Source organism: Callithrix jacchus, chromosome 10 (assembly GCF_049354715.1).
Source record: "Callithrix jacchus isolate 240 chromosome 10, calJac240_pri, whole genome shotgun sequence".
Lineage (NCBI taxonomy): Eukaryota > Metazoa > Chordata > Mammalia > Primates > Cebidae > Callithrix > Callithrix jacchus.
In genome coordinates, this window is record NC_133511.1 from 124326975 (window position 1) to 124344454 (window position 17480).

The 17480-nt window shown below is 46.4% G+C and overlaps 1 protein-coding gene across 9 annotated transcripts in view; it reads left to right on the forward strand.

The window, feature by feature from the left end:
* KDM2A (lysine demethylase 2A) overlaps positions 1-16005 on the forward strand; it is a 143369-nt gene extending 127364 nt beyond the window's left edge. For all 9 annotated transcript variants that reach the window (XM_017978308.5, XM_035263450.3, XM_078341538.1 and 6 more), the window contains 9 exons: positions 1224-1307; positions 3164-3433; positions 3959-4090; positions 6267-6356; positions 8498-9210; positions 11385-11548; positions 12139-12297; positions 13832-14047; positions 14509-16005. In XM_017978308.5, coding sequence (XP_017833797.2) covers positions 1224-1307; positions 3164-3433; positions 3959-4090; positions 6267-6356; positions 8498-9210; positions 11385-11548; positions 12139-12297; positions 13832-14047; positions 14509-14690 — 2010 coding nt within the window. In that variant the 3' untranslated portion in view covers positions 14691-16005. The remainder of the gene's footprint in view (positions 1-1223; positions 1308-3163; positions 3434-3958; positions 4091-6266; positions 6357-8497; positions 9211-11384; positions 11549-12138; positions 12298-13831; positions 14048-14508) is intronic.
* Positions 16006-17480: the final 1475 nt, after the last annotated feature.

A 17480-nucleotide genomic window follows, 5' to 3' on the forward strand; every position in this document is an offset into this window, starting at 1 on the left:
TCTGTCTAAAACAAAAAGATTTCGCCAAGTGTGGTGGCTCACGCTGTAATCCCAACACTTTGAGGGGCCATGATGAGCAGATCACCTGAGGTCGGGAGTTCGAGACCAGCCTGGCCAACATGGCGAAACCCCGTCTCTACTAAAAATACAAAAATTAGCCGGGTGCGATGGCAGGCTGGGAGGCAGAGGCAGGAGAATGGCTTGAACCTGGGAGTTGGAGGTTGCAGTGAGCGAGATGGCAACACTGCACTCCAGCCTGGGCAACAGAGCAAGACTATGTCTTAAAAAAAAGAAAAGATTTGTTTCAAAATAATGGTCAACCAGTGTGATTTACTTAAGTGGCATTTTCTCACTATAGCATTGTTCCTAAGTCATTTAAATTTGATTGGTAAAGACCTGAGAACTGTTGCCCCTAAGATGGTTCCTTTCCCCATTTAGAGGAATAAAGGCAAACAGCAGATTCTGTATGTGGGTGGGTGGGGGTGTGTGTGTGTATGTGTGAGAGAGAAAGGGAAGAGAGAGAGAGAGATTTGAGATTGAGATTTCTGTTTCAGCCTTAGAAGAAAAGAGCCCTGGGTTGAATCAGCATATTAGTCTGTACTGTTCATCTCATTAATTCTGTATGAGCCAATCATTTTTATGCCAGTTTGCTCAGTCTGAGAAATGAAGGCACTACTTAATTACCTAATAATATTCACTAACTGGTGTAGAAAAGTGAAGAGGCAATAATAATAAAGTTTTACTGTCATGTAGAACTGTATGAGAAGTAACACTTGTCGCCACTGTAAGCTAGTTGCTTCGGTGTGTTAGTATAATGAGTACACAAGTAAGGGATTGGGTGCAAAGGTGAGTTTGAAGTCCTTTCTGCTCCCCCACTACCACCACCACCACCCGCCCCCAGTAGAGATGGGTCTTGCTGTGTTTCCCAGGCTGGTCTCAAACTCCTGGGTTCAAGTGATCTTCCCGTCTCTTACAGGCATGAGCCACTGTGCCTGACCTCAAAGTTTTGATAATACTGCGGTAGCCCAAGTTTGAGTTTTCTCTTTCATCTTTGATTTATTTGTGTTCCTGTGAGTCTCTATATGAAGGGCAAGTATAGACAGTTGCCACCTTGCCTCACTTGCCACTCAAGGGTACTGAGGCAGAGTCTAGATGCTGTTCAGAGTGGTTGGCTCTTTGTTCACCCTGCCCCGCTTTTTTCTTCTTTCCCCTCCTACACTTAGATTTTGCTGGAGGAGCTTGCCAACAGCGATCCCAAGTTAGCCCTCACTGGAGTTCCTATAGTACAGTGGCCAAAAAGGGATAAGGTAAGAAACTATTTTGCTTGATCTTCAGGCTACTTAAGCCTTTTGCTAGTTGATCATTACTATTCTGGGGGAAAAAAGAACTAGAGGCAGATGGCTTTTGGTGCATTAATACAAACTGACAGAAAATCATTACTTGGTTCTGTTTTGACTTGTAGGTCAGGGTAATTGGCTGTCTTTGGAGGTGACTCTCTTAACAGAACTATCAAACTGGGAGGCCTCCTTCCGGATTCAGATGCCAAATTGTGCATTTGTTCACCAAATGCATCAACTCCTCTTCTTCTGACCAGTTACTCTGTTATCTCCACAGATATGATAGAAAGCCAGTTAAAATAATTACATACATATCTAAAAGGAGCAGAGTTTTTCTTTGACATAGGAAGATCATGCTCTCAAAATTCCACTTAACTTGGACTTTTTAGTATAAAATTGAAAAAAGAAGAAAGGGGCCGGGTGTGGTGGCTCACGCCTGTAATCCCAGTACCTTGGGAGGCCCAGGCAGGTGGATCACCTGAGGTCAGGAGTTCAAGACCAGCCTGGCCAAACATGGTGAAACCCGTCTGTACCAAAAATACAAAAATTAGCTGGGCGTGGTGGCGGGCGCCTGTAATCCCAGCAACTCGGGAGGCTGAGGCAGGATAATCCCTCGAACCCAGGAAGTGGAGGTTGCAGTGAGCCAAGAGTATGCCATTGCACTCCAGCCTGGGTGACAAGCAAAACTCTGTCTCAAAAAAAAAAAAAAGAAAGGAATTGGTGTCAGCTAATAAATTGTCAATTATGAATTTTCATGCCCCTTCAGTTTAGATCTTGTATAATTTTTTCCCATACTGTCCTCTATCAAGGTTATATATTAATAAATGATAGCATTCTGATCCTGGCCATGAATTTGGCAAATAAATTAGGCTTCTGTTGTTCCCTAGCTGAGACTTGCAAAGCCATCACATTCCAAGGGTGTTTAGGCAGAATATAAAGGTATGGAGTTGAATAATATATTTAAAGAACCACCTCCTCGTCCCTTGAGAGAGGAATCCCACTCGGCCTCTGTTTGGCCATAGGAGCCTGCCTTAAAACAATTCAGTCATTTCTGGTTGTTGAAAAGTGTCTAAGATATGGTAAGAAATTAAAGTAGTAGAAAACATGGTTCTTGTCCTTGAAACGGTCACCAGCAGGGTAAATATGATTTTAAGAAATGCGTTCCACACTTAAATATTATTAGTGTCTGTTGTGTGTCTACCAGGTCTTATGCTTGGATTTGGAGTACTAAAGAAATGAACAAGACTAGTTTTAACCCTCAAGTAGTTTACTGTCTTCTTTAGGAGTAAAATCTGAGCAGTCAAGATGAAGAAATGTTGGAGGGTTCCTGGAGTGACTATGGTACATGGCACTTAACACAGAAAGCTCAGGGAGTGGTCGATCTTATTATTACTATTACTTTTTAATTAAAAAAAATTTTTTTATTTTGTTTTTTTGTTTTTGTCTTTTTTCTTTGTTAGGGAGTGGTCAATCTTAACAGCTCTGCAACATGAAAGAGAAAGAGCTGAATTAGTAGGCCAAAGGGCTAGGACAAAGGCTAGCAAATTTTTCTGTAAAGATCAAGATAGTAAATATTTTAGGTTTTGTATACCACACAGTCACAGCTTCTCAGTTTTACCGTGGTAGCATGAAAGCAGCCATTGATGATACATATACAAGATGAGTTGTGTGCCAATAAAATGTATTCTAAAAACAGACAGTGGGTGGCTCTGCCCATAGGCCATAGTGGGCCAAGCCCCAGGCTAGGTATGCTACCATGTAATCTTCTACCCTCTCCAGTCTTAAAGCAACCTAATATATTTGACCTCCCTGCTTTCTCTTTCCAGCTTAAATTCCCCACTCGGCCAAAGGTGCGGGTTCCTACCATCCCCATTACAAAGCCTCACACTATGAAACCAGCTCCACGGTTAACACCTGTGAGGCCAGCTGCTGCCTCTCCGATTGTGTCAGGGGCCAGACGGAGACGAGTGCGGTGTCGAAAATGCAAAGCCTGTGTACAAGGAGAGTGTGGTGTTTGCCACTACTGCAGAGACATGAAGAAGTTTGGGGGGCCTGGACGCATGAAGCAGTCCTGTGTCCTCCGACAGTGCTTGGCAGTGAGTGATCTGCTGGATAAAGAATTTGGGGGAGGGGTGATGGTGCCACAGGAACTGAAATACATATACAGTTAAAGAGACTTCAGAGTTGAAAAGAAAAGGTTTATACTCTCTTTTTGGCTTTATTTTATCCCTTTTCCCCCCAGGTTTAGATGGAAAGTATCTAGTAGTAAAAATGATCTGATTTAATCTTTCAGCTTAACCTGATTTTCAAACAAGAGACCAGGATTTGAAGGGCAAATCATTGCCTTCTTTCCCCTCTTCAAGTAGATTAGAAAGGACCCAGGAGGCCAAGGGTAGGCCAACTGAAAATAAACTAGTTTCCAGTGCCCAGGCGGTTGAGTCCTCATCTTCTTCCCCATGTTTCCTACCAAAAACCTCTCTTCTCTCCATCCTGCCTCCATTCTTCCAGGTGTTTACTAGAAAATTGTAGGACCCAAATATCTTCCATCTTCACTTTAAGGGAAACTGAAATGATAAGGATCTAAGTCAGTTCTCTTGGATTCTATCTTTGTCCTCTTATAGCCCAGACTGCCTCATTCAGTCACATGTTCCCTTTGTGGAGAGGTGGATCAGAATGAAGAGACACAAGACTTTGAGAAGAAACTCATGGAATGCTGTATCTGCAATGAGATTGTTCATCCTGGCTGCCTCCAGGTGAGGAGACGTTTAAGGGGTTCCTGAAGTCTCAGCTGATGGAGTGAGCAATGCAATAGAATGAGACACCTGTCATGGGAGTACCAGCATCCCTCCTGTAGGCCATCAGCTCTGTGGTCACATAATGCAGTGGTCTAATATCAGCCCTTGATTCATATATGTACAATGTGTCAGGTACTGCATTAGGCCCTGAGGATAGAAGAGTACACAAAATAGTCCCAATTCCTGTCCTCATGGAGCGTATAGTCTGGCATCTGGACAGTGTGTGTAGAGTCCCCAGGCCATGATGGAACTGCATAGTGTGATTTAGGATGCCTCAAGCCTTTAGGCATCACCGATACGTATACTTGAGTGTACATCTGGATATTAGTTCCTAAGGGAGAGTAAGGGTAATAGTATCAGGTAACATTTAATGAGCACTTGAGTCTGTATCAGGCTCAGTGCAGAACTGAAGAGCTTTGAAAAAAAAATAAAGTAATAAAAAAGTAACAAATTCCGATATCAGCCTCAGAGACTGAGTCCAGCATGGGCCTTGTGTTCCAAAAGCTCCCCACTGATCTGAATTTTGCAGCCTGTGTGGAGAGCCACTGTTTTACATGCATTCTGTGTTTAATTTTTTTTTAAAGCTCTTACACAGAAGAATCTGTGTTTGATTTTTAAGAAAACTATATGAAATTGAATCTACCATCTTTCTTTAAATCTAAAGTACATGGGTGCTGGTACTTCCTTGGCCTTCTCAGAAAGTATCAGCTAAAATAATGACTGTCGCCTAAGAGTGATAAGACACTGTCATTCATGAGAAGCTGCCCAATTTCAGAAAGGTTAAAATGTGAACAGTACACCTTTTATAGATGTTTGGTTTTTCTCAATACTATGTAGCAGCAAATCTATAACAGAAACAATAGTAGGTCAGTATGGAGACATTAAGCATATGTTGAATGAAGAACAGGGTTTTTTTAATTCATTTAATGATTTAAATTATTCTTACTATATTTCTTTTTTGTTTATTTTGAGACAGAGTCTTGTTTTTGTCACCCAGGCTGCAGTGCAGTGGCGCTACCTTAGCTCACTGCAATCTTCATCTCCTGGGTTTAAGTAATTCTCCTGCCTCAGTCTCCCTAGTAGTTGGGTTTACAGGCACGTGCCACTGCGCCCAGCTAATTTTTGTGTTTTTAGTAGAGATGGGTTTCACCATGTTGGCCAGCCTGGCCTTGAACTCCTCACCTCAAGTGATCCACCCAACTCGGCCTCCCAAAGTGCCGGGATTATAAGCATGAGCCACTGTGCCCAGCCCAATTCTTAAAATATTTCAGCAACATTACAATCTTTTTTTTTTTTTTTTTTTCTTTTGAGACATGGTCTCATTCTGTTGCCCAGGCTATAGAGTACAGTGGCAAGATTTTGGCTCACTGAAGCCTCCATCTCCTGGGTTCAAGCAATTCTTCTGTCTTAGCCTCCTGAGTAGCTGGGATTACGGGTATGCACCACCATACCCAGCTAGTTTTGTGTTTAGTAGAGATGGGGTTTCACCATGTTGCCCAGGTTGATCTTGAACTCCTGGCCTCAAGCGATCCACCCACCTTGGCCTCCCAAAGTGCTGGGATTATATATAGGCGTGAGCCACCATGCCCAGCCAGCATTGCAATCTTAAAAGTCCATTTTATCAATTATAACTTGAAGATTTAAATGGTACATATTAAATCTGTTAACATATCTCAAACATACAGAATTAGTGAAATCGGGTATTGATTCCATGATGATGAGAATGGCTAATACAAAGGGTTTGCTGTATGCCAGGTACTTTGTTAAATTCTTTACACAATGAATAATCTTCACCACAACCCTAGAAGGTGGGTTTTGTTGTATCCTTGGCAATTATATTATATCTCTGTGTATTAGTTCCTGAGGGGAGTGAAGGTAATAATATCAGCTAATATCTTACAGTGGAGAACACTGAGTCACAGAGACTAGATGATTAGTTTCTAAACCCAAGCTGTCAGGCCTACTGTCAGGATCAAGTTCAGCACCACTGGCTATTTGGGGCTGAATCTCTCACAGTTTTTCTTCCTTTATGGACCAGTGTGTTTAGAAGTGGGTAACTCTTCCCAACTGTGTTATTGTTTGATAAAGGAAGCTTGAGAGACGGGCTTTTAAAAATATCTCTGTCTTCCTACAGATGGATGGAGAGGGGTTGCTTAATGAGGAATTGCCAAATTGCTGGGAATGTCCAAAGTGCTACCAGGAGGACAGCTCCGAAAAAGCCCAGGTAAAGGAACCTTATCAGATTTGCACTGTGACAGAAAGGAGGCTTCAAATATAGGGGATTCTGCGCATTTGCCTTTGCATTGTTCACATGGTTTCTCTGATATAGAAGATTATTTTTGTCTTATTTGGTATCTATTTTCTTTGGTTAATTTTTAGTATTTTCTTTGTATTTAGTATTAGAGTTTGTAGTATTATCTTCTGTATTACTAAATATTGTTCCACTTGGGATCTGCAAATTCCTAAGGTCCTTTTATACTCTGGGGCCCTACAAAGAGAAGAACCGTGGCTGGGCTGTTTGAGGAGAGAAATTAGGTGAGTAGGACCTCCCCTGAGGAATGTTAACCAGAGGGGAGCCAGTGGCCTAAGGCAGCCAGTGAGTGTAACAGTGTACTTGAGCTTCCAGTTAAGCAGGTTCACATTTTTGTCATCTTCACTTTTGTGGCCTGGCAGAAAGCCCTGCCCTGCCCATCCCACATGCCCAAATGTGTCATGCGGAGGCAGCCCCTCCCCCAGAGAGGACCAGTACTATGACCTTGGCTCAGAGGAGCTGAGGTAGCTGACCAGTGGTTGCCAGTAATGTCAAAGGGCCAAAAGGACTGTAGTTACTCGGGCTGACAAGGCAAGACCTGCTGTGGATACCTACAGGAGGGGATGGCTGTCCTAGTGTCAGTCTTCCAAGGCTCCTTCTGCAGAAGCGGGGAAGGGGGCAGAAGGGAGTTTTCTTACCTTCTTTTTATTTCTGCACACTTGAACTCTAAGATAGTTGAATTTTTCAATCTATTTTTCTTTGAGGGCAAGGATTTTTGAAGTTGACTAGGGCCAACGTTCTCCTCCCAAGTTATTACACTAGTAGCTTTTACATGTGTCTTCACTAGTGATGTTGAGTGTTTGCATCTCTGCTGTAGCAGATGTGTTGGCAGATACTGTGTTTTAGTATTACCTTCTAATACATTGGAAAAGGCAGCACCCAAAGGTGGTCATTTTCTTCCAACCAGTTGTTGCTTAGAGACATAAAATGTCTCCTTGCAAAAAACCTGAACTGGTAATATGGTTCCTAATGGAACATGTTTACTGGGCTTTGTCATAGCATAGTCATAGTGGGCTCCAGGAAAGGACAAGTATCTGGAGAGCACAAATGCCACAGATAAAGTTGGGGGCTTTTGTGGGATTTCTCACCATAATCCTGACTGAATCTCTCTGTAGCAACGCAGTTTCTCAGAAAGGTTCTCGTTCTCTGCTTTATTTTTCACCTGGGGATGGAGTGGAAGATGCAGCCTGGTAGAGTCAAACTTAAGTCTCTGGTAGAACTAGAAGTCAGTGGTGTTTACTGCATCAGACTTAGGCTTCTTAGTTCAGATGGTATATGTGGGCTTTTTCCACTATGAAACAGAGATACATCTCTTGAGTGAAAGAGGTAAGTCAGAGACACTATTAAAAATGGTCAGGCTGCCCAGGTACAGTGGCTCACGCCTGTAATCCCAGCACTTTAGGAGGTGGAGGCAGGTGGATCATGAGGTCAAGAGATTGAGACCATCCTGGCCAACATGGTGAAACCTCATCTCTATTAAAAATATAAAAATTAGCCAGGTATGTTGGTGGGCGCCTGTAATCCCAGCTACTCAGGAGGCTGAGGCAGGTGAATCGCTTGAACCCAGAAGCAGAGGTTGCAGTGAGCCGAGATTGAGCCACTGCACTCCAGCCTGGCAGCAGAGCAAGCCTCTGTCTCAAAAAAAAAAAGAAAAGAAATTAGCTGGGCATCACACCTGTATTCCCAGCTCTGTGGGAGGCTGAGGCAGGAGAATTGCCTGAACCCGGGCAGCAGAGGTTGCAGTGAGCTAAGATCGGGCCACTGCATTCCAGCCTGGGTGACAGAGTGAGACTCTGTCTCAATTTAAAAAAAAAAAAAGGTCAGACCAAGTGCAGTGGCTTATGCCTATAATTCTAGCACTTTGGAAGGCCAAGGCAGGCAGATCACTTGAGCCCAGGAGTTGGAGACCAGCCTGAGCCAACTCTGAGGGAATGACCTCCTCTCCAACAGTCTCTTCTCTCTGGTCCTTGAGAGCAAGGAAGGCCCGCCTTGTCTGTTCAGAGGGTTTGGAAGAAAGGAAGCGCTGATGTTGTTTTTCTGGGCCTGTTTTGCAGAAGCGGAAAATGGAAGAGAGTGATGAAGAAGCCGTGCAAGCCAAAGTCCTGCGGCCCCTGCGGAGCTGCGATGAGCCTCTCACGCCCCCGCCTCATTCACCCACTTCCATGCTGCAGCTCATCCATGACCCGGTTTCCCCCCGGGGTGTGGTGACTCGGTCATCCCCTGGGGCTGGCCCCAGCGACCACCACAGTGCCAGCCGTGATGAGCGCTTCAAACGGCGGCAGTTGCTGCGGCTGCAGGCCACAGAGCGCACCATGGTACGGGAAAAGGAGAACAATCCCAGCGGCAAAAAGGAGCTGTCTGAAGTTGAGAAAGCCAAGATCCGGGGATCGTACCTCACTGTCACGCTACAGAGGCCCACCAAAGAGCTCCACGGGACATCCATTGTGCCCAAGCTGCAGGCCATCACGGCCTCCTCTGCCAACCTTCGCCATTCCCCCCGTGTGCTAGTGCAGCACTGCCCAGCCCGAACCCCCCAGCGTGGGGATGAGGAGGGGCTGGGGGGAGAGGAGGAGGAAGAGGAGGAGGAGGAGGAGGAAGATGACAGTGCAGAGGAGGGGGGTGCAGCCAGGCTGAATGGCCGGGGCAGTTGGGCTCAGGATGGAGACGAAAGCTGGATGCAGCGGGAGGTCTGGATGTCTGTCTTCCGCTACCTCAGCCGCAGAGAACTTTGTGAATGTATGCGAGTGTGCAAGACATGGTATAAATGGTGAGCAGGGATTCAGGGGGTCAGGAACTAGGGGTATGGGAGTAGGTGGCAGGTTTTCCATATGAGAATAGCAAGCACCTTGGCATCTGAAAGCTTGTGGAATCCTATGAGGAGTGAATTGACCCTGTTTCCCAAACTTTGGGTCCTGTTTAAAGATGTGGTTAGTTGTGCCCACAGATGTCATTAGGGAACTTTGGCCATTTGCCTCCTCGCCCTACTCTATACTTTCTCATGTCTCTTTGTTATGGGGAGGGAGACTGATCTGGGAGATAGATTTGTAGTTTGTGCTAAAACTTCAGAGTCCTGTGGGCTAAAAATTTCCTCCTCAAGTCAGCTGAACTCATCACGTATTAAGAGCCTATGATGTTCTAGTCACTCTTCTGGTGCTAATAACACAGTTGACCTCATTTAAGCCCCTGACCACTTACCTCTCCATTTAGTGAGGGTAGTGGGCATGCTTTTCAAGATGAATTTGAAGGTGCTTAGGTTTTTCTTCAGGTTTTTTTTTTTTTTTTTTTTGAGACGGAGTTTCGCTCTTGTTACCCAGGCTGGAGTGCAATGGCGCGATCTTGGCTCACCGCAACCTCCGCCTCCTGGGTTCAGGCAATTCTCCTGCCTCAGCCTCCCGAGTAGCTGGGACTACAGGCACGTGCCACCATGCCCAGCTAATTTTTGTATTTTTAGTAGAGACAGGGTTTCACCATGTTGACCAGGATGGTCTCGATCTCTTGACCTCGTGATCCACCCACCTCAGCCTCCCAAAGTGCTGGGATTACAGGCTTGAGCCACCGTGCCCGGCTTTCTTCAGTTTTAATGCTCATACCCCAAACCTGGATCAGAATTCCCTTTTCCAGTAAGCAGGATCCAGTTTTGAAGCTTCCTTAGTGAAAGCTACCATTTCTTCTTAAATTGGACAGGCACTTGAGGGGAAAAATTCCTAGTGATGATGAACAAGGAGATTCCCATTGGGTGTTGCTGATTTTTCCTTAAGGTGTGGTATACATTTACGCTAGGATATTTCCTTTTTATCTGGGTGACACACACATCCTATTACAGCAGTCTGGTGTCCTGACCAGTGGTATTCACTTGGGAACTTTTAGAAATGTCAACTGTCAGGGCCCTTATAGGCCTCTTAAATCAGAACCTCCTTAACAAGCCCTCCTCCAGGGGACTCCGATGCATGCTCAAGTTTATAGTAGCAAATCTGCTGTATTGTCAGCAGTTTGCTTCCGCCAGAGAAACTTCATGTGCCACTGGTAAAATCTTTTCAGTCTTTAAATAAAGACCCTATTCTTTGCAAACATGAATTTATTTCCCAAATCTGAATTAATGTGTGATGTAGCTAAATCCTCCTTAATATTTCTCTGTGTAGGGCCAGTAGGATTGCCTGGTTCTGCCTCTTTGTTTTCAATGCAATTTTACATCAGATTCGCATTATGTGCCTTGCTAACCAGGCTGGGGAGCCGGGGGCTATAAAATATTAAATGGAAGCCTGTATGATGTGGTTTGTAGCCTGTAGATTTGTAGACTGCAGTGGAAAGGCAGGCCTATCCCTTTCAGTTCTACTCTTGGACTGGCTAGAAAATATCAGGATAGCACTCAGGCAGAACTTGAGGGTGGGAGAGGACCTTCTAAGCCTCTTTTGATGAGATACAGTAACGGGCTGAAGGCATGGTGAATTGTGGATGTGCTGAGCAGCACCTGGCATCTCGGGCAGCTTCAAGTGACTGAAAAGGGAAAGAATGGAGCAAGCCTTCTTAGATTCAGACAGTAAGAAGTCTAGAAACTTTAAGAGGCTCCCTTATATACACTTTAGCAGGAACCATGCCATTTTAATGCAGGTGAAGGGGTTATAGACTACTGCTTGCTGTGTGTCCCTAACAACTGTTGTATTCTCAAAGATTCTAGAGTAAATCAGGGTTAAGTGGTCAAGTTATATACTACCAACATACAGGTTTGCAAAGTATCTAGTCGTAGAGTTCAAGGCAATTTTTTGCCTACTCTGTGAGGCAAAAAATGATAAGGTGTGCTCCCTGAATACTTGTAGAAGAACCTAGGGAGAATGACCCTCCAGGTGCTCTGGTTTTCCCAGAAGCCATCAGCAGCCTGTGATGGGAGCTCCACTGATGGTGTATCAAGTTAATGAAGACGAGTTGTCTTCCCTTCTGTCACAGGTGCTGCGACAAGAGACTTTGGACAAAAATTGACTTGAGTAGGTGTAAGGCCATAGTGCCCCAGGCCCTCAGTGGCATCATCAAGAGGCAGCCAGTCAGCCTTGACCTCAGTTGGACCAACATCTCTAAAAAGCAACTGACATGGCTCGTCAACAGGCTGCCAGGTAGGTGAGCAGCCCTGCCACTGTTTCTGGGGGCCCAGAAGGAGTAGGCCAGAAAAGTTGCATTGTTAGCAGTGCTTCTTAGAGTCATCTGAGGGTAATGTAGGGCAGCAGTCCCATGCCATTGTTGCTTAGCAAGAGATTTACCCAGGGCCATCTTAACTGCCAGTCTCCAAGGCGGCACTCAGCACTGGCAGGCCAGTTACTGCAGTGGACAGCAAAGAAAATGGAACTGGTGCTGCTGCCAGTGCTGCAGTTCTCCTCCACATAACCACTGAAGAAGAAACTTGAGTCAGATGTTACTTTGGTCAGCCCCTTATAAGCCCTTGAATTATCTTCAGCGTTTTGAGCTTAGAAAGAGAAATCACTCATTCTTGTATTGCTCTGGTGGGAACTAAGCAATCACTTTACCACTAAAGCTAGAAGATGTAGTACAGGATACCATGGAAATCTTTTAGCTGAATGACTGAAAGATCAGGCATAGTCCTTTTCTCCTATTAGACTGGAAGTCTGTTGACTTTGCTCAGATTGTTACAGCTCTGAGTATGCTAGGAAACAGTATATTATTATGTGGCTCATTCCATCCATTGCAGGACTGAAAGACCTCCTCCTAGCAGGCTGCTCCTGGTCTGCAGTCTCTGCCCTCAGCACCTCCAGCTGCCCCCTTCTCAGGACCCTTGATCTTCGGTGGGCAGTGGGAATCAAGGACCCTCAAATTCGGGACTTGCTCACTCCACCGGCTGATAAACCAGGTAGGCTCTGGGCCTGACTTCTCTCTGCTTGTCTTAGGGTAACCTTGTCTTCAAACACACCTTGTCCTCAAAAGCTAAGGTAGTCTCAGAAATGATGCTGTGGAAGAACAGAAGAGCACAAAATGAAACAGAATGATAGGCCAGGTGTGGTGGCTCACACCTGTAATCCCAGCACTTTGGGAGGCTGAGGCAGGCGGATCACCTGAAGTCAGGAGTTTGAGACCAGCCTGACCAACATGGAGAAACTCTGTCTCTACTAAAGCTAAAAATTAGCTGGGCATGGTGGCACATGCCTGTAATCCCAGCTACTTGGGATGCTGAGGCAGGGGAATTGCTTGAACCCAGGAGGCGGGGGTTGCGGTGAGCCAAGAGTACGCTATTGCACTCCAGCCTGGGCATCAAGAGTGAAACTCCATTTCAAAAATAAACAAATAAATAAAAATGAAATTTAAAAAAAAAAAAGGAAAAGAAAAAGAAAACAGAATGATGGTGGCCAGGCACGGTGGCTCATGCCTGTAATCCCAGCACTTTGGGAGGCCAAGCCGGGTGAATAATCTGAGGTCAGGAGCTCGAGACCAGCCTGACCAAAATGGTGAAATCCCACCTCTACTAAAAAGACAAAATTAGCCAGGCATGGTGGTACATGCCAGTAATCCCAACTACTTGGGAGGCTGAGGCAGAAGAATTGCTTGAACCCAGGAGGCAGAGGTTGCAGTGAGGCAAGATTGCACCATTGCACTCCAGCCTGGGCAACAAGACTGAAACTCTGACTCAAAAAAAACAGAATGATGGACTATGTACAAGAATAGGGTAACTATTTATAAGCAGATAAGTACCTTCAAACAACAGAGTAAGGTCGGGCACAGTGGCTAACACCTAGAATGCCAGCACTTTGGGAAGTCTAGGCGGCAGATTGCCTGAGGTCAGGAGTTCAAGACCAGCGTGACCAACATGGAGAAACTCCGTCTCTGCTAAAATACAAAATTAGCCAGGCATGGTGGTGCATACCTGTAATCCCAGTTACTTGGGAGGCAGAGGCAGGAGAATTGCTTGAACCTGGGAGGCAGAGGTTTGCAGTGAGCCAATTTGTCCCATTGCCCACCAAACTGGGCAACAGAGCAAAACTTCAACTCAAAGAAGGAGTAAGTCCATTTTGTGAGTCAGTGGAGTTTGGGGACCAGAGAGTATAAGCCTGAAAAAGTCTTGAGAAGCCATTATGGTTGAGGTGGAGTCAAAAGCTATTTACATGATCGTCTAGAAAAGTATAGTGGTATTGGGAGGAGAGGAGCATTATGCGCATAGCCTTTTGCTGTGTGTGTGAGGCATAATCTAGAAGCTTGAGAAGAAAGAAAACTTGTCTGGTTTCCTAGAAACTGCCCACACACATTGCTCACACCCTGAAGGCAGGGCTGGGTGTGGGCAGTTCTACTTAACCCCTTCAGGAGGGCCTAGCCAGCAAGTAGCTGTTGCTGCCTGGAGCCTTGGAGCTGAATTAGAGAATTGAGAGTTTTGATCTAGGCTCTTGACTGTGCAGGTCAGGACAATCGCAGCAAGCTCCGGAACATGACCGACTTCCGGCTGGCAGGCCTTGACATCACCGATGCCACACTTCGCCTCATCATTCGCCACATGCCCCTCCTGTCTCGACTCGACCTCAGTCACTGCAGCCACCTTACAGATCAGTCCTCCAATCTACTCACTGCTGTCGGGTCTTCCACTCGCTACTCCCTCACAGAGCTCAATATGGCAGGTATGCCGCTACGGTTCTTCATCATCAGCAGTGCCCCCTGCCTCCAGAATCCCTTGGAACTTGATCAGTAAACCAGAATGACCTTGGGTCTGTTGGTGGACCCACGTCAGCTCATTTCTTCACATCTGGACAAGGACATGGATTTCTATCCCTTTTTTAACTGACGGGGGACTGAGGCCTTGAGTAGTTAAGTTGGTTGCCTGTGTGCACAGCCAGCATCCAGCTGGAGTTTGGTCAGCCTTGCAGCCCTTGTGCTTTTCAGATGGTGATGGGAGTGAGGAAGCAGGGTCCCTTTAGTGGTGCTGATGGTACTGCTAGTCTCTGAGCCAGGTAGTTGTGGGACAAAGAGGGCTTTTGCTTAGCATTTTGAAGGAAAGACGGCTATGGGAATTGAATGGCTGAGGAAGGCTTTTATGGTTGTGTGTATGTGAGCATTGTCATTATGGGCACTTTCCCGACAGGTTGCAATAAATTGACAGACCAGACCCTGATCTACCTACGGCGCATTGCCAACGTCACCTTGATCGACCTTCGAGGATGCAAGCAGATCACTCGAAAAGCCTGCGAGCACTTCATCTCAGACTTGTCCATCAACAGCCTCTACTGCCTGTCTGACGAGAAGTTGATACAGAAGATCAGCTAAGACACACCCAGCCCAGACTGAACAGGAAACCGATCTTCCCCTGAATCCCCACCGAGGAGACTCTCTCCTCGACCCTGCACGGGCTCTGAGGCCAGCATCACACTCCCTCTCTGCTCTCCTGTCCCTTGAGCCCTTCCTCTACAGGCAGGGCAGAGAGGGTGGTGGACACCAGGCTTATCTGCCTGCTCCTCTCCCTCCTAAGGAAAAGGGAGTAGCAGATTGATCCGAAGGGAAAGCACAGGCTGTGCTGTCGAGGTGCCTGCTTGCTTACTTGCCTGCCAGGAGGCCGGGCTCTCAGTTTGGGGTGTTTGTGCAACCTTCATCTGCACTGGGGCCTGTGCCCTTCCTCCCCACCCATGGTCCCCAGCAGTGCCTGGTTCTGAGCAAAGTCCCAGGGAAGAAAGCAGCCCTGTCTCTACAGCCAGGCTCTCCTTGTGGTGTCCAGTGCACGTCTCTCCTCCATCACACTCTCCCGGCTTACGCAGGAGGGGCCAGCAGCCCCAGGAATCCCAGACCCGTGCCGATCACACTGGTGCTGTTGAGATGTCCCAAACCTCGCGTCCGTATCTGTGCTCTCCCTCCTTTCCTCTCCCTTGAGCTTGATTCTGCCCAGCACTCGTATTCGTTCACATAATGAGGTTTCTTACCCCAGCCTACCCAACTTACCTGCTAGTCTCTATGAGGTCCTTATTGCACTTATTGGGGTTGAAGCTCTTCAGAGGAGCTGGAACTGTCTACCCCAGGGACACACCCATTTTGTTGCTACCCAAGTAGATTCTGAGACAGGCACCATCTCCTTGTTCCCCTCTCTTTTGCCTCCCACTGGCTGCCCTTTTCCATGTGTCTTCATTCTGCCTGAAGAAGGCTTTCCCAGGATGCACGTCCTCAGAGGGAGCAGCCTATCTCCCCCAAGCTGGAGGCGGCAGAGGACTGGGCCAAGCCCCGACCTGCTTCCCAGCCAGGCTCCTCCAGGCCTCTGGTTTAGCGGAGGCCCAGAACCCAGGCCTGTGTCTCGCTCCAGTAGCTCACTGACCTTTCAGGGCATCCAGGGGGTCCTGCTTAGAAGCCAGTCACCTGCCCTCTGCCTGCAGCCATGGAAGGGGGTGTGCATGTGCCTCTGTGTGTGTGGCTGAGTGTATTCCGCGTGTGTGTGGAGGGAGGGAGGGAGGGGAGCATGGTGTCTCCCACTCCACCGCCCTTTGTCGAGCCCCATCAGCTGCCCCCTTTTACTTTGCATTGAACGGCCTGTCCAAAGATCCTCTCTCTAGGGCAGCAGAGAGCTTTTTGCACTTTAAAAAAAAAAAAAAAGAAGAAAGGTCGGAATTTCTTTTGGGTCAATATTTTTAAGTGTGTGAGGAGATGCTCAGCAGCAGCCTATGGCAAGAGCTTATAAATGATAGACGCAAATTTGCACTCTGCTCCCCCTCTGTAAGGATATTGATAGCACAACCTTGTCCCCCCCACCTCTAGTCCTCCAACCCTGTCCCTTTCTGGCCCCTTTCCTGTAGCCCAGTCTCAGGCTTTCCTCCTCCTGAAGCCCTAGAGGGGTAGGGAATGGAGCCCAGGCACCAGGGGTCTGAAATGTGAGCCACCCAGAAGAGAGACGCCAACTGCACCCTTGCCACTTCCAAAGCAATAGAGGCAGAGGGGTCCCCTCTTTGCCACCTAGCCCAGTTTTGACCCTGGCAGTAACTGGCCTTCTTAGAGCAAACTGGGTCCTGGTCAGGGGTGGCATTTTGTCTGTTTCTTCCAATCTGCTGAATCTTTTGGCTGCACCTTATAAACAGCAGTCTGCTCCCATGACCCTCTGCCCCTTCCATTGGTCTCCAGGCCCCAGTAATCTGGGGTTGAAACTTTGAGGAAATGCCAGTGACTTATTCCAGAGTGCCTCAGTTAGGGGAACTTCTCTGTAAAGAACCCTGGGTATTGAGCAAACCCTTATTATTGTTAATGATCTATAATTGGAAGCTTCCTGCCTTTTTCTTTGGTTGCTCCTGTGGAAAATACTGAAAAGATTACTTCGTTTTATTTTGTTGTCTCTTTATAAAAAGGGGAGGTGGAGAGACCCCTTCAGAGCAGGGATTGTGCCGGGAGAGTGCCTCTGACTTTGGGACATTTCATCCACAGAAATTTCCAAGCCGATGGTTTCTTTTGGGTTTTGGTTTTTATGTTTGTTTTTGGGGTTTGGAAAAACATGCATTTTTACCGTGCACATAAATTGGTCAGCAGAAAAGGGAGCCCAGGAGTGGCAGCAGATGGACCATGCCATTACTGGGTTTTACTTTTCTTTGGGACTGTGAGGGGAAATGGTTTTTAGAGGTGAGGGCTGGTCCATGTGGAGCAAAGAAGTGTCTCTGTTGGGGGACAGAGGAACCTGGGGAGTCCATCGCATGTCCTACAATCTGCTCTTAGACACGGCCTTGACAGGAGAGCCTGCCCTCAGACTGCAGGACCAGAACCCCTGCCTCCATCTTTCCAAGCATCGGGGCGAAAAACCACAAAGGAAAGGAAGAAAATTTATATATATATATACATATATATATATATATATAATATAAAATCACTTGGTGATTAAAAAATAACTGCTCCATAAATAAAACTCCTAAAGTCACTTATGTTTAAAGGGTTTGGTTGTGTTGTTTTTTGGAGAAATATTGTAAATATATATTTTTTTGTTGCTGATTTAGAGTCAATCTCCAATGTTGTGCTAAAAAGTTTAAATTAAATGTAAGCATTAAGGGGATAAGTCTTATGCTATCTCAGTTGACACGTTGAGGTTATTTTGGGCCA